This window comes from Brassica napus, chromosome C5 (assembly GCF_020379485.1).
Source record: "Brassica napus cultivar Da-Ae chromosome C5, Da-Ae, whole genome shotgun sequence".
NCBI classification, from domain to species: domain Eukaryota; kingdom Viridiplantae; phylum Streptophyta; class Magnoliopsida; order Brassicales; family Brassicaceae; genus Brassica; species Brassica napus.
Window position 1 is genome coordinate 2,841,852 of NC_063448.1, and position 21,224 is coordinate 2,863,075.

General features: G+C 40.9%; 1 protein-coding gene and 1 non-coding gene across 2 annotated transcripts; both read right to left on the minus strand.

Moving 5' to 3' along the window:
- Positions 1 to 4,499: 4,499 nt before the first annotated feature.
- On the minus strand, positions 4,500 to 8,713 carry LOC125587421 (probable serine/threonine-protein kinase PBL9). Its single transcript, XM_048757871.1, has one exon. The coding sequence runs from the start codon at positions 8,251 to 8,253 to the stop codon at positions 7,753 to 7,755; it is 501 nt and encodes a 166-aa protein (XP_048613828.1). The 5' UTR covers positions 8,254 to 8,713; the 3' UTR covers positions 4,500 to 7,752.
- Positions 8,714 to 13,076: 4,363 nt separating this feature from the next.
- LOC125588091 lies at positions 13,077 to 13,183 on the minus strand. The gene has a single exon (XR_007324488.1). It is a non-coding gene; the product is annotated as a small nucleolar RNA R71 (small nucleolar RNA).
- Positions 13,184 to 21,224: the final 8,041 nt, after the last annotated feature.

Sequence of the window (21,224 nt, forward strand, 5' to 3'; positions counted from 1 at the left end):
AATGTCGCGTATGAAATGATATTTCCTTGCAATGTGTTTAGTTCTGTCATGATGCACACTATTCTTTGCTAGGCAGATTGCACTTTGTGAGTCACAGTTTAGTTTGAATGAGTCTGTCTTGAATCCTAGTTCTTCACACATAGATAATAGCCAGATACCTTCTTTAGTAGCTTCTGCTAGAGCCATGTATTCTGCTTCTGTGGTAGATAGGGCAACTACTTGTTGTAAACATGATCTCCAACTGACCGTATTGCCACCAACTCTGAACACATATGCTGAGACTGATCTTCTTTTGTCCAAATCCGCAGAATAGTCTGAATCTGAGAATCCCTCTATATCAAACTCCTCTGTTTTCGTAAACGTTAGACACACATTTGAAGCACCGTTTAAATATCTTAGGATCCATTTCACAGCTTCCCAGTGACTCCTACAGGGATTTGCCATGAATCGACTTACCACTCCAATGGCATATCCCAAATCTGGTCTTGAGCCGACCATTGCATACATTAAGCTTCCTACTGCGCTTGCATAGGGAACTGTATCCATCGCATCTCTCTCTGCTTCTATTTCTTCAGGTCTTAGGCTTCTTAGTTTAAACAGAGAATTGCTAGGTGTCACAACTGCTTTACTCTCCTCCATGTTGAATGTTCTTAGAACTTGCTTGATATATCTTTCCTGTGAAAGCTTTAGCACTCCATTCTTTCGATTTCTTTTGATGTCCATTCCAAGAATTCTGGATGCTGGTCCAAGATCTTTCATCTCAAACATCTTGTTTAAATTCTTCTTAAGACAGTTTATCTTACCAATGTCTCTAGCTGCCACGAGCATATCATCAACATAGAGTAGTAGATAGATCATATCCTCCATTGTCGTGCCTTTTGTGTATACGCACGGATCCTTAGAACAGCGTGTGAATCCCTGAGACATCATGAACTCATTAAACTTTTGGTTCCATTGTCTAGGGGACTGTTTAAGTCCATATAGGGATTTCTTTAGAAGGCACACCATTTCTTCTTTTCCCTTTTCTATAAACTCTTCAGGTTGCTCCATGTAGATTTTCTCATCAAGAACCCCATGTAGAAAAGCTGTTTTCACATCAAGCTGTTCCAGTTCCAAATCATAGTTAACCACTATAGACAGCATGATTCTTATCGACACATGTTTAACCATAGGTGCAAATATTTCATTATAGTCAATTCCTTCAACTTGAGCGTATCCTTTTCCTACTAGACGTGCTTTGAATCTAGGATCCTCGATCCCTGGAATCCCTTCTTTGTACTTATAAATCCACTTACAACCAATCACCCTTTGTTTCTCTGGTCTTGGAACTAGAGTAAATGTATCATTCTTGTCAAGAGATGATTTCTCTTCTGTCATGCCTTCCACTTTTTCCAGTGTTTGCTACGCTTAGCCTCAGTAACTGTTCTTGGCTCATCCAGCTCGATGATCGTAGCACAGGCCAGTGCATATGCGATGACAGAATCCCCATCCTCGTACCTTGATGGTGGTCTGATCACTCTCCGTTCTCTATCTCTTGCTAATACATAGTCATCTAAGTCTAGGTGTTCAGTCTGTTCCAAATCTTCTCCCTCAGAGTCTTCATCGGTTTCACTTGAAGACTTTGAACTTTCTTGTTCTGAATCTACTCCACCTTGACCAATAGACTCTGCATTTTCTGAATCAGCTTCACCTTGACTGGTAAAACCTTGAGTTGATGGTCCTTGTATTAATTCGGTTCTGAAAGTCACTTTCTTAGGTTTCTTAGGTTTCTCAATCTTCTTCTCTGAATCATGATACAGCTTATCCTCATCAAATACAACGTTTCTGCTGTTAGAGCATTTACCATCTTCTGGTATCCACACTCTGTAACCTTTGACTCCTTGAGGATATCCCACGAAAACTCCTTTAACAGCCCTAGGACTCATCTTGTCCTGTGTTATGTGAACATACGCCACACATCCAAACCTTCTTAAGTGACTGTAATCAACTCTCGACTCTGTCCATAACTCTTCTGGGATTTTAAACTTCAATGCTGCATTTGGTGACCTGTTTATTAGATATACTGCAGTACAAGCAGCTTCCGCCCAAAACGATTTTTCCAATCCTGACTCTGCTAACATGCATCGAATCTTCTCAGCTATAGTTCGATTCATTCTTTCTGCCACCCCATTCTGTTGTGGGGTGTAAGTGCACGTTTTGTGCCTTTTAACTCCAGAATCACTGCACAACTTATCCATTCTGACATTACAGAACTCTAGACCGTTGTCTGTTCATAGATATTTCAACCTTTTCTTTGTAGTGTTTTCAACAAGTACCTTCCATTCTGAAAAATTCTCATACACTTCATCTTTGCTTCTTAGAAACCTGATCCATACCTTTCTAGAATAGTCATCTATGAAAGTTAGGAAATATCTGCAGCCTGATAAGCTTGGTTCATTTGAGACTGATCCCCAAAGATCACTGTGTACATAATCAAGCTTCTCCTTTGATGTGTGTCTGCCCTCCGGGAAACTTTGCTTATGAGCTTTGCCAAAGACACATTTTTCACAGAAATCCAAAGTGTGAACTTCTTTTGGATTCAAATAACCTCCCTTAACCAAGAGATTCATGTTCTTCAAACTCATATGCCCTAGTCTGGAATGCCATCTATTCGTTAGGTTTGTCTCAGCTCTAGCCACTGATACTTCTCCTTTTATGACAGATCCCTGTAGATAGTATAAGCCATCTTGATATTTTCCAGACAGTACTTTCTTACCTTCTCGATAGAAGGTGACTTTAAAATTTTCCCCTTCATACTTGCATCCATTTTTCTCCAATTGTCCGTAGGAGATAAGATTTCTGCCCATTGTTGGCATGTATCTCACATCACTCAGAATGACTTGAGCTCCTTCAGAATTTATAATTTTTATTTTTCCAATACCTTTGACTTCACACTGGGTGTTGTTTCCCAGTAAGACTTTTCCACCGTCTACTTCCTTGAAGTCAAATAGTACCTCCCTCTCCGGTGTGATATGGAAAGTGCAGCCAGAATCCATTACCCATTCCTTCATAGGATCGTGAGCGCTTGCGGTTAGGATCATGGGTTGCTCTTTGTCATGAGCAACATTAACAGATTCATTCGATTTCCAGTTCTTCTTGTCTGGACAATCTTTCTTGAAATGACCCTCTTTGCCGCATGTCCAGCATTCTCTGGGTTTTCCTGAACCTCTTGGTCTTGACTTTGATCTGTTTCTGCTTTTAGATCTACCTTTCCATTTACTTTGCGGTTTAGACTCTGATCTTCCTCTTTCTGCTATTAGACCTTCTGCATTTGATTTTGTTTTTCCAAAAAATCCAGCTTCTTTTAGCTCAACTTCTTTTGCATATGCAGATGAGGTAACTTCTTGCAGTGTCAGAGTTTCTTTGCCGTTCCCGTACTTGAGAGTATGTACTAAAGAATCAAATTGCTTGGGCAAGCTTGACAGAACCTGTATTGCTTGATCTTCATCGCTGATTGTGATGTTCAAGCTTTCCAGATCATCTACCAACCTCAAGAAACCATCGAGGTTTTCTTCTATACTTCGATGCTCTTCCATCTTGAAACTAGCGAACCGTTGTTTTAAGTAGATTCTGTTAGGTAATGTCTTAGTTTGGTAGTCCTTTTCTAGTGCTTTCCATACCCCTAGTGCAGTAGTCTGTTTCATAACCTTTCGTAGCACCAGATTTCCAAGACTAGCACAAATCATGTTTTTAGCACGCTTGTCCATCTCTTTCCGAGTAAGAACCCCTGTACCGGGTTTAGTCTCCTTATCACCATCCTTGTCTTTCTCTGATGTAGAACTAGTGTCTTCTTCATTAAGCACACTGTCAAGATCAGCATTCTCAAGTTGCATCTGCATCTTGAATTTCCACATTCCAAAATCTCCTTTTCCATCAAACTTTTCCACCTCAATTTTGACTTTAGACTTCTTCATGATCTCACTAACAATCGTGAAATCAACACCAGCTAAAGTCCAGGTTTAATAACCACCAGAACGCAGCTGAGACCGCTGAAACCGTTCTTTTATAAACCTAACCTGAGAGCTCTGATACCACTTGTAAGGTTTAAACGTCGATTTACTATGTTAAACCTTCGTTCCTTTAGCTAGAATTCGTTTAGCTATGTTACTTGATCGATTAACCTCAATACTAACTTGTGTTCTGTTTGTATGTAGGAGATAAGACACAGCAAGTTTGTTTACCCAGTTCCCGTGAAGGTACGTCTGGGGGAAGAACAGAGTCTTCCAATTCACTAACTCAAAGAGAAAGAATTAATAAAAGGGTTGTGACCTTAAACTTATAAACGCCAAAGCTTAATCAAGAGCTAAACACCTAGCTCTCTTCTTCTGATTGAACTTAGCCTTCCGGTAAACACAAACGATCTCTCAACCAAGACAATTTGCTCTTTCACCTGAACCTCTCAATCTGTTGTTGTTGCTGCGCCCTTCAAGTCACCAACGCGATCTTTTTTTATACTCAGGTTTTATGAAACAAAACCTAGAAGCTGACGTGGGCCACAGTACAACAAATACTCTGGAGGCCTGTTCCACTTCTCTGTGGGCTTCAGACACTTCAGCCCAAGTTCAAGATGGAGACAACAAACCCGACAGGTCTTAATTCCAGGGCTGATATTAGTGGTGTACTTGTCCCTGTCTTAACAAGACATATTTCCAAAATATTGGATCTTGTGATGTGAATGATCTCCTGAGCCATACCTAGACCCGATAATTTCGCATCTACGGTTGTCCAAATATTAGGACCGAGATAGAGGTCGAATATTGGAGAAGCATTGAGACCGTCGTAGTTCCCATATACGAACACAGTCCTGATCAGATACTTTGTGTCTTGCATCACGCTCAGATTATAACAGTTTCGTATTCCATTTGGAAAGTATCTCAAACCAGTATATGGCTTCATAAAGTGTGTCTTCAAGTCTTTGTGTATGGTACCAGTTTTTCCGCTGTGGCCGAAACTGGCGTCAGATATGTATGTCAGATTGGTAAAGGGTTCGTTGTAAGGAGACTCATTAGAAGGTAATCCACAATCTAAGCTGATGAATCCTGGTAAGAACGGGAAGAGATATATAGTGTTTTTTTATAACGTTCTATCTAAAAATCTCACAATTATTAAAGGCTTTGTAACTGTCCAATAACATATTTATAAGAACAAAAAATAATACAGAAGGGATAAAATATGGTACCAATCAATACCTTGTTGATTCTGAGAGTGAGCAAGATGAATTATGGAGAAAGTCGCACACACATAAAACAGAAGCCCGTTTAGAGTTGCCCCCATTCTCGACTGCCTCTCAGTTTTCAAAACAACAAACTTAGCAACTACAATTATTTTGAAACATTATACCTCGAACCAAAATACATATACTTGCAAGTTACAAAACCTCTTATGAATACCGAAAGCGAAAGCTGGGAATGTCAACTTTTGAAAATGTCACCGGCCAAAGAACTATACATAATATTTCTAATGCAAAATTGCAAATGGAGGGAAATATTAATAGTATAGAAGAAGGAACGAGTAATCTCTCGGAAATGGTCGACCAATGTTGTTGCCCCGAACAAGAGGACCAGTCTATAACAAATTCTTTGATTCGTATGGTTGATATGTATATGCAGAGAAAATCATTGAATTTTATCAAATTTCAAATTGCGGTTTACATACATTATCCGTTTTAAATGTCAAATTTACAAAAAAAAAAAACTATTTAGTTAGTTAGATATTTTCTTAGATAATATATAATTATAGTATACTAACTTGATTATCTAAACTACTCTGCTGCGTTTGCATAGATGACGAATTCTACTAATTAACTACATAAATTTATAAAAGCAGCAAGTATTTTGGATGATAAAATACTGCTCATAAATGAAAATTAGAGAAGTTTCAGAAAAATTCTGAAAGCTTTTGGAAAATTTTACAAGTTTTCAAAAGATTTATCAAGTTTTGAATATTTTCACATATAGGGTTTTCGAAATTTTCAGAAGTATAATAAAAATCTTAATACTTTGAAAAGTGTTTGTATATAATCTGTACATAACTAGTTTATGGATTACAAAAGCGAAATTATTTTTGGTATTAAAGATATCAATATTCAAACACATATTATGCCTCGGAGGAAATCGGCTAATTCATATCTCAACAGAGTCCAGCAGTCCCGATCAATACATAAACACATAAATATTACTTCTAATCAAAAAAATATTTGAATTTTTTTTTGTTTTGTTTGGTTATTTAGTCTGTTAATTCGTGTATGAAATTTGAATTAACTGTATGTATATGCACAATGTGTTTATGTACTGATCGGGACCACTGGACTCTGTTGACGTAGGAATTAGCCGATTTCTCTTATGCCTTAATATGTACACACTTGGTATGCATATCGGTTTAGTTTCGGGTTCGGTTTGGGTTCGGTTTGGTTTGGTTAATTTGGGTTTTAAAAAACTCAACCCAATTAAAACCAAAGTAGCTTTGGTTTGAGTTTGGTTTGGGTTTAGTTTGGTTCGGTTTAGTTCGGTTTGATTTAGATTTAGTTTGGTTTACTTTAAAAATCTATGAAACAAAAAACAATTTAAAGTTCGATGACAAAACTCTTAACCACGTCAAAGGAAGAAATACATAATAAGCAAAGAGCAGACTATTTGTAATCTAATTAGCGTAACAAAGACTTGTAAGCATTCTAAAACCTATTAACTAAAAGACTATTTGCATCTACTTTTTTGTTTTTATTGATCCTATAATAACTTTGTTACATAATTTAGAGAATGAAAATTGGAGAAGATGAACGAAACGACATGGCTACGATTTAGATGCTTATAGTTTTTAGGTTTTGTTTTCAGTACAATCTTTAGCTATTAGGATTATTTGAATCATATTTGGATTTTTTAAAAATATATGGAAGTTAAGAAAAAATGGAAAACAAAATTTTAACTAAAATTTACAATATGTTAACACATATATATATATATATATATATATATATAGATAAAAATATATTGTATTATTGGTTTGGTTCGGTTTGGTTTGGTTCGGTTTGAACCCAAACCAAACCAAACCATTCGGGTTGAGTAAAACATGAACCAATTGGGTTATGTAAAGAGCACGGTTTGGTTTGGATCGGTTTAACTTCGGTTGGTTCGGTTTGGATCGGTTCGGTTTGGGTTTTTTGCCCACCCCTAGAGCTATCCCATCACTTTTTGAATTAATAGTTTTAAGCTGTCGAGCTACAGAAAAATTTAGGCCCAATGACGCACTTAATTCACCTTAGGCCAAACATAATCCAACACAGAACGTCTTTTATTTAAAGGTCCAACACACACGATAGGACGAGTTTATAGATAGCTCACTGCATTCGTTTTTGATTGCTTGTCGTGTCTCGACATTTTTCTTTCTGAGCTTCCTGCATGTGGTTCATTCATATCGTCCAACCTAGTTTTCTGTAAATGTTAACTGATTCTAATTTTCTACATGTAACTGAAAGAAACACAATTATCAATAAGCAGACATGAGAGCTAACTTATCCTTTGTGTCAATAAGACCTCACGTTACAAAGATCAAATTAATTGTTTCTCGTCCTGTAAGCATACATGGACTGCATAGAACATTCGAACTTGCATTAATTAACAATGACAATTGTACATCCGAATCACATACATATGACATGATATCAGAACTTCATGTCCTACAAAAGCTTTATCAGGAACATAGACGTGTTACTACTCTTCAGACATACAGCGGTGAGGTAGACGGGAGAGGATAAGCAACAACTGTGCAGCCCACAGCAGTCTGTCGAACAAAACCAGCATCAGGTTTTTTGGTAACAACAGTGTCACTTCTCCTACGCACTCTTCTCTCCGTCCAATCCACATTCCCTCCTCTAGAAGCATTTAGAGACTGAATATGTTCAAGCTGCGAAACCACTTCTTTCATGTTTGGTCTAAGCTTAATCTCTGTTGTTAGACACCTCAGAGACAGAGTAGCCACTTTACATGCTTCTTCCATAGAGTACTGATCTTGAAGACGATTATCCACAACTCTCAATATCTTTCTTTTGTTTGCAAGGTACGGTTTAGCCCACTCCACAAGGTTCCTCTCTCCCGATGGTCTGTTTCTGTCCATGGCTCGGCGACCAGACAACAGCTCCAGAAGTACAACCCCGAAGCTATAGACATCACTCTTTGTTGTTAGATGACCTAAGAAAAAAATGCAAAAGTGGTTAATCATAAGCTATGTTCACGAAATCGCTAGACAGTGGTTAGACGCTTTATAGAAATTATTGTTTAGGCGGACGTCTAAACCGATTTTTTTTTAAATCTAGACTGATTTTTTTTTAAATCTAGACCGATTTTTCAAATAAAATGTCTAGAAAAATCATTTTGTTTAGATCTAATTTGCCGCCTAGGCCTAAACCTATTTTTTAAACACTCATAAGACAAAGCCAACCAGAGAAACAAAGATTTGACCAGAAAAGAAAGAACTTGAGACTTACCGGTTGCAAGGTACTCATGAGCTGCATATCCATGTGTACCCATGACACGTCTAGAGACGTGACTTTCATCTCCCATTGGCCCATCCTTGGCCAAACCAAAATCAGAAAGCTTTTCGTTATACTCCTGCAACCAGCCGAGATACGGTTTTATATTTTATATCATAAAGCTTGACACTTTCACAATCAAAGATGAGTGAAAAATGTAAAATACCGAATCAAGAAGGATGTTAGAAGTCTTGAAGTCTCTGTATATCACTCTTGTCTCTGAACTGTGAAGAAACGCAAGTCCCTTTGCAGCACCAAGAGCAACTTTTAACCTCAGTTTCCAAGATAACGGTTGGAAATATAACCCTCCTGCAACCAAAAAATATCCTAAACATCACAAATAAGCTTTAGGCATGGGATAAGAGAAAGAATAAAGAAGGCATACTCCTGAAAAGATGATTAGGCTACCACGGGGCATGAACTCGTAAACAAGAAGACGGTGCTCATCCTCTAGGCAATAACGGTGTTACGAGAGGATCAAATTTGTGAGACGTACACCCATTTAATTCAAGCGACATGAATTTAGAAGATGACTACGGACTACCCTTATGGCTTCTCTGATGCTGGTTTATCAGAAGATGAGTATTACAATGACTACGACATTTTGGACGTTTTGGACTTAGAACTGGACTCTGATCATTAAGATAATCTGCGCTTTTAAATGCATTGGATTCGCAGGTAAAACCTTTTTTTCATGACCTCTAAGCATGCTTCTAGTTTCGTTGGACTTTGTGTGCCCTTTGTAATGTGTGACCTTTAGTAACATTGTCTTTCTAGAATATATAAACTCAAAAAGAAAATGTTTCAAATGATGTGATAGTTTCATCTTCTCTTTGACTAAAAATGTTGAGTTTATTCTGCAACATCAAAGAAAGCAAAGCCTTGTGCTTATTTTGCGGTGAGAATTCTCCAAAATATTGCTTAAGATTGTTCAGTTATACCAAGATCAAAACTAAGATATGTAATAACACTGATTTGTCTCAGTTAGCAATCATAAAACTCTAGTAGTAACATGAACCATGAAGTTCCGTGTAGCTAAAGGAACGGCCAAGCGAACACAATTTAAAGACTTCAATAATGAATTTGATAGCACAAGATGAAGATGATGAACAACCCAGGAAATTAACACCTATTGCTAATTCAAGAGCTTTTCAGATGGAACTTGTGTCATAATGTCCAAGGAGATTTGAATGTATAAAAATTTTGATATCACCGTTTGCTAGCATAGACCTGTGATGTGTCGAGTTTTAACCCGATTATCTAACTGCAAGTGCACAGTAAAGTACGCAGTAGTAATGCGGGATCGAATCCACAGGGACCGATGATCACACGTAGAGTTGCAGACAAGTTAATAGCTACAGCGAACAAAGATATAATTTTGATGGTTTTTATTTAATTTTCTTTAGTGTCACAAAACATAAACAAGCTGTAAAAAGATGATTTAAACGATTTGAAAACTATTTTAAAACAAACGTTGGGCATTGAGAATTCTCAGGGATTTCTTTTTAATCAAGATACAATTAATGGCAGACACAGGGATATATTAAGAACCGTCTAGAACTCAAACACGATATTAGAATTAACCTACTTCCGTAGCGCTAATTCTCTATGTTATAGAAATCTCCACACTAACTTCCGCTGAGTTTCAATTTCTAAACAAGCATTAAGAACATGTTCAATATGTTCACAAAGCGCAATAACATCAACTTCCGAGGGTTAAGGACACTTTGCTCATCTAAAGTATTTTCGGAAGTTCAAACAATCACTTTCGGTGCATCAAACAATCTGAAATCATGAACTAAGTGATCAATTCAGTTCAAGCAGTAAGAAATCCATTAGATGAAGAACCAAAACGTAATCCCTTAGTCTACACACGTTTTATGAATCAAAACATCAAGAAATCCCCTATGAGAACCCCTAAACCCAACTAGATGACTACTCACACATAACTAAGCAAGAACAACACGATTTTGATGAAGAAAACATGATAAGATTGAATTAAAACAGAGTAAAAGTTCAGAAGATCTTCTCCAAATGGTTTTGAGATGAACTCTTTTACAAATCTTCACAAATCACACAAAACAAGATAAAAACTCTCAAATCTCTCTCAAGAACTTGTAAATCTCCTTCTTGGTCGTCCCTGGTCTTTTCTGAGTCTCAAAAGTCGAGTTCCCCTGTCTATTATTGAGGGGAGTGGGTAAAAAGGAGTGAAAAGCTCGTTTGTGCGTGTGGAGCCCGTAGAGCGTGGGATCGGTCGATCCACATGGACCGGATCGGTCGATCTAGTGCATGAAAGCGTGGGATCGGTCGATCCACATGTACCGGATCGGTCGATCTCACGTCCTGTGCGATCAATACTTCTCATTCGGTCCATTGTTCGGTCCATCTTGCTTCTGAATAAATCCCGAATGCGTTCTTTTCTTGCAAGCTATCTAGTAACCTGCATATTACACTTAAGAACACCAAAACGCATCAAACGCATCAAATGGTCGGTTTTAATTAATGTTTTGGTCTATTTGATGCGTTTTGGTGTTCTTAAGTGTAATATGCAGGTTACTAGATAGCTTGCAAGAAAAGAACGCATTCGGGATTTATTCAGAAGCAAGATGGACCGAACAATGGACCGAATGAGAAGTATTGATCGCACAGGACGTGAGATCGACCGATCCGGTACATGTGGATCGACCGATCCCACGCTTTCATGCACTAGATCGACCGATCCGGTCCATGTGGATCGACCGATCCCACGCTCTACGGGCTCCACACGCACAAACGAGCTTTTCACTCCTTTTTACCCACTCCCCTCAATAATAGACAGGGGAACTCGACTTTTGAGACTCAGAAAAGACCAGGGACGACCAAGAAGGAGATTTACAAGTTCTTGAGAGAGATTTGAGAGTTTTTATCTTGTTTTGTGTGATTTGTGAAGATTTGTAAAGGAGTTCATCTCAAAACCATTTGGAGAAGATCTTCTGAACTTTTACTCTGTTTTAATTCAATCTTATCATGTTTTCTTCATCAAAATCGTGTTGTTCTTGCTTAGTTATGTGTGAGTAGTCATCTAGTTGGGTTTAGGGGTTCTCATAGGGGATTTCTTGATGTTTTGATTCATAAAACGTGTGTAGACTAAGGGATTACGTTTTGGTTCTTCATCTAATGGATTTCTTACTGCTTGAACTGAATTGATCACTTAGTTCATGATTTCAGATTGTTTGATGCACCGAAAGTGATTGTTTGAACTTCCGAAAATACTTTAGATGAGCAAAGTGTCCTTAACCCTCGGAAGTTGATGTTATTGCGCTTTGTGAACATATTGAACCTGTTCTTAATGCTTGTTTAGAAATTGAAACTCAGCGGAAGTTAGTGTGGAGATTTCTATAACATAGAGAATTAGCGCTACGGAAGTAGGTTAATTCTAATATCGTGTTTGAGTTCTAGACGGTTCTTAATATATCCCTGTGTCTGCCATTAATTGTATCTTGATTAAAAAGAAATCCCTGAGAATTCCCAATGCCCAACGTTTGTTTTAAAATAGTTTTCAAATCGTTTAAATCATCTTTTTACAGCTTGTTTATGTTTTGTGACACTAAAGAAAATTAAATAAAAACCATCAAAATTATATCTTTGTTCGCTGTAGCTATTAACTTGTCTGCAACTCTACGTGTGATCATCGGTCCCTGTGGATTCGATCCCGCATTACTACTGCGTACTTTACTGTGCACTTGCAGTTAGATAATCGGGTTAAAACTCGACACATCAAGTTTTTGGCGCCGTTGCCGGGGACCATTTGGTCACCCTAGAGTTAATGATCAGTTTAAGACTATAGCATTTTTATTTTGTCTAATGTTTCTGTCTTTCTCTTTCTGTTTGTGTTTTCAGGTGAATGAGCGGATTTCATACTAGAAGCAAAGGACCATCGAATTTAATACCTTTGGAGTTAGAGCTCGGCCGCCTAGAGAGACAAGTGAAAAAGAAAAGACTTGAGTCCGCTGAAGAGGTTGAAATGGCTGAACACCAAGAAGACCAGTTTCAGGACAACCCGCAAAATCCAATTCCTGTAGATGAACGAGAAGGCAACAATGCTGGTGATAATCAGCAGGCTGGTGTAGCTGCAAGACAACAGGCTGGAGACTATGGCATGCCTAGGATGACGCTTGCACATTATGATACACCAGATGCATTCTATGCCGATCGTTCTGGGATTCGCCCACCTCCCATTGAGAGAAGAGACTTTGAGATCAAGACTGGTCTCATTAATTTGGTGGAGAAAAATCCGTTTCATGGAAACCCGTCTGAGGACCCGATGTATCACTTGGAGCATTTTGAGCGAGTCTGTGACACCAGCAGACATAATGGAGTTCCTCAAGGCGCTTTGAAATGCAGGTTGTTCCCGTTTTCCTTAGCTGATAAAGCTATCAGATGGTTAAAGTCCATCCCTCCAGGATCTCTTACTACATGGGAAGAGACAAGAGCTGCTTTTCTACAGCATTTCTTCACCAAGTCAAGGTCCACATATCTGAGAAGCAGAATTGGAAGCTTTCAGCAGCTTGATTCAGAAAGCTTTCATGAGGCTTGGGAGCGTTTCAAGGAGTACACACAGGACTGCCCTCACCATGGTTACACTGATGTGAGCTTGCTGAACATTTTCTATAATGGAGTTCATGAAGAGAGTCAAGATGCCATGGACACAGCAAGTAATGGTGATTTCATGACCAAGACTGTTGAAGAAGCTTACACCTTGCTGAACAACCTGTCATCCAGCAAAGCAAACCGCAAGTCAAGGTTTGACACCAGCCAGAAGGGTGTTGGTTATGAATCCAAGAAGATAGATGAGCTGAATGCCAAGATTGAGATGCTTCTCAAGAGAGATCAGAAATCTGTGAAATTTGTGGAGGAGCAAGGCTATCGTTCCTCACAAGAAATTGTTGGTGATGATTCAGATGATATGCAAGCTGATGTGAACTACATTGGTGGTCAAGGAAACTACAACAGAGGCTACAATCAGAACCTTGGATGGAGTCAAAATCAGCAAAATAATCTGTCTTACCGGAGCAACAATGTGGAGAATCCACAACATCAGTCCTACCCTCAGGCAGGAAATAGGCAGAACCAGAATCAGAACCAGAGTGTGTTCAACCAAGGATATCAGAACAGAAATCAATATCAGGGGAACAACTCGGGCAACTCAGGATTTCAGCAAAGGCAGCAGTACAACAACTACCAGAATCAAGGGAATGCCTCTTCGTCGCAGTCTTCTCAGGATAACGAAATTAAGAAGATGCTGCAAATGGTGCTAGAAGGTCAGAAGAATAGCACTGCAGAGATAAACACCAAGGTGGATAACATGTATGGAGAGCTTAATGGGAAGTTTGAAACTTTGAACACCCATTTGAAAGTTTTGGAAAAGCAAGTTGCTCAAACCGCCTCCAGCAGCAGAACAGCACCTGGATTTCTACCAGGGAAGTCAGAGACGAATTCCAAGGAGTTTGTGAATGCTATAACACTTAGGAGTGGAAAAATGATTGAGGGATCGAATGAGGAAGAGATCGACCGATCTCAGGAACAGATCGACCGATCCAAGGGGAAGGAGATCGATCGATCCGGTCCTTCTGGATCGACCGATCCCGTGTCAACAAAGCCAAATTCCTCTGAACCTGAAGAGGTGTATGTGGCGCCTCCTGCTTATGTTCCTAAGGCTCCATACCCATCCAGACCAAGGCAGAAGATCAAAGAACGTGAGTACGAGAAGCTAAAGAACCTTGTTGGGGAGTTACATGTGAGATTGCCATTCGTTGAAGCGGTGAAGATGGTACCTTCTCTTAAAAGGTACATGAAGGAGATTCTTACCGATAAGATGAGCCTAGAGCGTGGTGTGTTGATGCTCAATGAGGAATGTAGCGCAGTTCTACAAAATGTCATGCCTAAAAAGCGTGAAGATCCCGGAGCATTTGTTCTACCATGCCGCATTGGATCACTTACCTTTGAGAGGAGTCTCTGCGATCTGGGTTCAGGAGTGAGCCTAATGCCTTTCTCTGTCTCTGAGAGGCTAGGCATGACGAACTACAAACCTACAAGGGTCTCCTTGGTCCTTGCTGACCGATCAGTGCGAAGACCAGTCGGTGTACTAGAAAACATCCCTGTTGGTGTTGGAAAGGGATATGTGCTTACCGATTTTGTAGTTCTGGAGCTGGAAGAGGAACCTAAAGATCCTCTCATTTTGGGCAGACCGTTTTTAGCTACTGCTGGAGCCATGATTGATGTACAGAATGGGCATATAGACTTACGTCTAGGAGACATGGCGATGAGATACAATGTGGAGAAGGTGCTGAAAAATCCGACTATTGATGGACAGACTTTCTGGGTTGATACATTGACTGAACTGGTGGAGGAAATGGATGAAGAGTTGCACACTGATGATCCTCTACAAGTCGCATTGACCCAAAGGGAGAGTGAGTTCGGGTTCATGAACCAAGAAGTGGTTGGATTTTCTGAGATTTTGGATTCAGCCTCACCGATTGAGAAGCATGTCGCCTATGTCAGCCTTGAAGACTCAGGCACCGATAAAACCGTCAAACCGTCATCCTCCCAACCAGATTGGAGTGAGGAGAATGCTCCAAAGGTGGAACTTAAAGCCCTCCCAGCTGGGCTGAGGTATGCATTCTTGGGACCGAATTCCACATATCCTGTTATTATTTGTGCTAACCTGAATAATGTGGAGACCGCTTTGCTTCTTTCAAAATTGCGAAAGTATAGAAAAGCATTGGGGTACTCTTTGGATGATATTACAGGTATTTCTCCAGATCTTTGCATGCACAAGATTCACTTGGAGGATGAGTCAAAGACGTCCATAGAGCACCAGCGAAGACTGAATCCCAAACTGATGGAAGTTGTGAAAAAGGAGATTCTAAAGCTGTTGAGTGCAGGGGTGATCTACCCAATTTCAGACAGCACTTGGGTGAGCCCGGTTCATGTGGTTCCTAAGAAGGGTGGCATCACTGTCATCACAAATGAGAAGGCTGAGCTGATTCCTACCAGAACAGTCACAGGGCATAGGATGTGCATTGACTACAGGAAGCTAAACTCAGCCACAAGGAAGGACCACTTCCCACTTCCTTTCATTGACCAGATGCTGGAAAGACTAGCCAACCACCCCTACTACTGTTTTCTCGATGGCTACTCCGGGTTCTTTCAGATACCCATTCATCCAGAGGACCAAGAGAAGACAACATTCACCTGTCCATACGGTACTTTTGCCTACAGGAGAATGCCCTTCGGATTGTGCAATGCTCCTGCCACTTTCCAGAGATGCATGATGTCGATCTTTACTGATCTTATTGAGGACATTATGGAGGTTTTTATGGACGATTTCTCAGTCTACGGTTCTTCATTTACCGACTGCCTTGCTAATCTGTGCAAGGTGCTGGAAAGATGTGAGGAGAAGAACTTGGTGCTAAATTGGGAGAAGTGCCATTTCATGGTGAAAGATGGCATCGTTTTGGGTCACAGGATATCAGAGCAGGGTATCGAGGTTGACAAAGCAAAGATTGAAGTTATGACCAGCCTACAGCCTCCTAGGACAGTGAGGGATATTCGGAGTTTTCTGGGACATGCCGGTTTCTACAGGAGGTTTATCAAAGACTTCTCTATGATAGCGAGGCCACTCACCCGTCTGCTGTGCAAAGAAGCGAAGTTTGTTTTTGATGCTGACTGCCTCGCTGCGTTTCAGATTCTCAAGAAGTCTCTAGTCAGTGCTCCCATTGTGCAGCCACCGGATTGGGACTTGCCATTTGAAATAATGTGTGACGCAAGTGATTACGCGATTGGAGCTGTTTTGGGGCAGAGAAAAGACAAGAAACTCCATGTGATCTATTATGCCAGCCGAACGCTTGATGATACTCAAATCAAGTATGCTACCACTGAGAAGGAGTTTCTGGCAGTAGTTTATGCTTTCGAGAAGTTCAGGTCCTATTTGGTGGGCTCGAAAGTAATTGTGCACACAGATCATGCAGCCTTGAAGTACCTGATGACGAAAAAAGATGCTAAACCGAGACTCTTAAGGTGGATCTTACTGCTACAGGAGTTTGATATTGAGATCAGAGACAAGAGAGGAGCAGAAAATGGAGTGGCAGATCATCTTTCCCGAATGAGAGTGGAAGCTGAAACACCACTGGATGATACATTACCCGAGGAGAATGTCTATGTGATCACCTTGCTGGAAGATGAGTATTTGGATCAGGCTGATTGCTGTGTCATGAGACAAATTCAGGATGATCTCCCATGGTTTGCAGACTTTGCAAACTACCTATGTGCGGGAATTGAACCACCGAACCTGAAGGGGTATGAAAGAAAGAAGTTCATGAGAGATGTGAACCACTACTACTGGGATGATCCCTTCCTCTACAAGAGATGCTCAGATGGTTTATTCAGGAGATGTGTTCTGGAGAATGAGATGCAAGAGATTCTTTTCCACTGCCACAGTTCAGAATACGCAGGCCATTTTGCAACATTCAAGACGGTTTCTAAGGTCCTGCAGGCTGGTTACTGGTGGCCTACACTTTTCAGAGACGCCCATGAGTTTGTCTCAAAGTGTGATGCATGTCAGCGAAAGGGCAACATCAGTAAGAGAAATGAGATGCCCCAAAATTTTATCCTTGAAGTTGAAGTTTTTGATGTATGGGGAATTGATTTTATGGGCCCTTTCCCATCTTCTTATGGAAATGAGTACATCCTGGTCGCGGTTGATTATGTCTCCAAATGGGTGGAAGCAGTAGCCAGCAAGACAAATGACTCTAGTGTTGTCAAGAAAATGTTCAAGACAGTCATTTTTCCAAGATTCGGGATCCCGAGAGTGGTTATTAGTGATGGAGGCTCTCACTTCATCAACAAGACGTTCGATAAACTGCTGAAGAAACATGGAGTAAAGCATAAGGTAGCTACACCTTATCATCCTCAGACAAGTGGGCAGGTTGAAATATCGAACCGAGAAATCAAGGGGATTTTGGAGAAAGCTGTAGGCAAAACAAGGAAAGACTGGGCTGTGAAGCTTGATGACGCCTTATGGGCGTATAGAACCGCCTACAAGACTCCCTTGGGCACCACTCCTTTTAATCTGGTCTATGGAAAGTCTTGTCACCTACCTGTGGAATTGGAGTACAGTGGTTTTTGGGCAACGAAGTTGATGAACTTCGACATTAAAACCGCTGCAGAAAGGAGGATGGTTCAGTTGAACGAGCTGGACGAGATTCAGTTGAACGCCTATGAGAACACCAAAATCTACAAGGAAAGAACTAAGGCGTTGCATGATAGAAAGATAATCCCGAGAGACTTCACTGCTGGAGACAAAGTCCTTCTGTTCAACTCTAGACTCAAGCTATTTCCTGGAAAGCTTAAGTCTCGTTGGTCCAGACCTTTCACCATCACAGAGGTTAGACCTTATGGAGCTGTTGTCTTGGAAGAGAATGGGAGGAAGTTCACAGTCAATGGGCAGAGGCTAAAACCTTACTTCACAGATGCAAAACCCGAAGAAGGAACCAACATTCCTTTATCGGAACCCGATCTCGCCTAAGGACAACAAAATAGTCAAGCTCGCGACTTTAAACAAGCGCTGAGTGGGAGGCAACCCACATGGTTTGATTTTCTTTCTCTTTTGTGATTATATTTTCTTGTGTGAATTGATTTTTGGTTGTGTTTTTAGATGATTTTCAGGCATGTATCACGATCAGTAACAGATCGGTCGATCCAGGTTAAACAGAACGGTCGATCTCAGTAACAGATCGGTCGATCCGGGTGAAACAGATCGGTCGATCGCATGAAACAGATCGGTTGATCCGGGTGAAACAGATCGGTCGATCTAAGGTAGGTATTATCCGGTTTAATTTCACTTAGTTTAAACCGGAAAACACCCATACAAACACCCAACTCGCGAAAATTCGATCAAAACACTCATAATTTCATCTTCCTCTCCTCTCAAACTCTCTCAAACCTCTCAAGAACAACCAATTCGATTTCATTCATTTCTCATCCGATTTTTGTAATTCTTGGTGCTAAACTCATTAGTTTTTCAAGCTCTATCCATTTCTACCATCAGTTTTCATCAAGACACAGGTATGACTCTCTAAATTTGGAATCTAAAATCGCCCTAGGGTTAGATGTAGAGGAATCTCTGAATTCTAAATGGAATGGCATCTAGGATGGTTTGTTTGTGATGATTATACTCATGGGTTACCTTGATTGCCAATTTCGTGGGTTGAATTGGGATTTTAGAGAAATAATTTCCAATGGTCATAATGTTGATAAAAGTTCAAATTAAAACTGAAATTCTAATTGTTTGAATGAAATGCTTGAATATTCTTGATGATTAACACTTTGCAGCATGATTTCTTTAAGCAATTATGAATTTGGAACTGAAAAATAAAAATTTTAATTTTGGACTTTAATTGAAAAACGAAAATTGGAATGGTGTTTGATGTGTTATTTTGAGTTTTGAGAAGAGATGTGTGCTAAATTTTTACATGTTTAGGGGATTGATCAGAATTGATTTTATAAGAGTGTTTTTCTATTTGTCTCTTACTTGGGTCTTGATGAATTAATTTTGCAGATAATGACTAAGAAACAGAAGAAGCAGGGTGAGCATGGGAGCTCCTCGGTACAGACTGCTAGGCTCAGCACAAAGGGCAATTTCCGAAAGACGGATAGGTCTCATCCTGCGAATCGAGAGATAGCCCAGCAGTGGGATATACATGATGATGATTTCTACGAGCAGATGAGGGGAGTGGAAATATGTCCGTCGCGCTTCGCTCACAGAGACACTACAGATGCATTGGGGATGACCGAGGATATGGGAAGACAGAACCCGCTGCAGTGACAAAAGATGAGCTAGCTCTTCTATTCATCGGGGCTGGACACCTATGGCCTCAGGGCGCAGACATTACCTATGTTAGCGGGAAGGACATAAACATAGGAGCTGTGATCGCGGAGAAGCTTGCGTACTTCAAAGTTTCAGACACGAAGAGATGTGGGTTTGGAGCGGTTATCACACAGATCTTAAGGCAATGTGGAGTGTTTCTTCCACCTATTGACAGAGTGGTGGATAAGAAGGGGATGCATCAGAACTTTTTCGACATGAGAGCACTCATTAGCAGCCACTACCTCACCGGCCCTTGGCGAGGTAGCATCGACAAGTCAGCCCCTCATATCTACCAGTTCCAGGACCCACAAGGGAGAGAGCAATTTGTCAAACTACCCGATACAGCCATCACCGAGCTGACTGATCCAGGTGCCCTCATATTTCTACCACCGCCTGCATCTCTCTGCACCAGACCCGCGACACTGAAGAAGAAAGGAGTCGCATCATCATCGACACACCAGCAGGCACCACATGATGATATAGAGGAGGAACCGGAAGATGAGGAAAGTCTTTTCCCCACGGATTTCACTCCGTATATGCTGCCACCAGCACCTCCCGCTACTGCATCCGCTGCTCAGATCAACGCTTGGTCCATCAAGAGCCATCAAACCAACAACTCCATACTGCTGAAGATGTGGAAGGGAATCTGCAACATTAAGAAGGGATGCGCATCACAGCCAGCTGTTTCTGGAGATAGCGATGACGACTCAGGCACTCACGACACCGCTGCTGGACCTGAGGCAGCGGAGGACTCTGATGATGATGGAGCATTGGAGAGGCGCTCGAAGAGGCGCACTGACCGCAACGCCTGATCGGTAATCTCTCTTGGAATTATTTTCACACCGAGACGGTGTGAAGTAAGTCTGGGGGAGGATGCTACTTATGTACCATATTGCTATTATTTCTTTTTTTTTTCTTCTTACTTTATCGGATTTGATTGTGTTTTTTAAAAAAAAAAAAAAAAATAAATAATAGCAATATGGTACATAAGTAGCATCCTCCCCCAGACTTACTTCACACCGTCTCGGTGTGAAAATAATTCCAAGAGAGATTACCGATCAGGCGTTGCGGTCAGTTCGCCTCTTTGAGCGCCTCTCCAATGCTCCATCATCACCAGAGTCCTCCGCTGCCTCAGGTCCAGCAGCGGTGTCGTGAGCGCCTGAGTCGTCATCGCTATCTCCAGAAACAGCTGGCTGTGATGCGCATCCCTTCTTAATGTTGCAGATTCCCTTCCACATCTTCAGCAGTATGGAGTTGTTGGTTTGATGGCTCTTGATGGACCAAGCGTTGATCTCAGCAGCGGATGCAGTAGCGGGAGGTGCTGGTGGCAGCATATACGGAGTGAAATCCGTGGGGAAAAGACTTTCCTCATCTTCCGGTTCCTCCTCTATATCATCATGTGGTGCCTGCTGGTGTGTCGATGATGATGCGACTCCTTTCTTCTTCAGTGTCGCGGGTCTGGTGCAGAGAGATGCAGGCGGTGGTAGAAATATGAGGGCACCTGGATCAGTCAGCTCGGTGATGGCGGTATCGGGTAGTTTGACAAATTGCTCTCTCCCTTGTGGGTCCTGGAACTGGTAGATATGAGGGGCTGACTTGTCGATGCTACCTCGCCAAGGGCCGGTGAGGTAGTGGCTGCTAATGAGTGCTCTCATGTCGAAAAAGTTCTGATGCATCCCCTTCTTATCCACCACTCTGTCAATAGGTGGAAGAAACACTCCACATTGCCTTAAGATCTGTGTGATAACCGCTCCA

What these genes read in the sequence shown, in the direction of transcription:
- LOC125587421 (XM_048757871.1), bottom strand. Translation starts at nt 8,253, where the DNA reads ATGATTAACCACTTTTGCATTTTTTTCTTAGGTCATCTAACAACAAAG.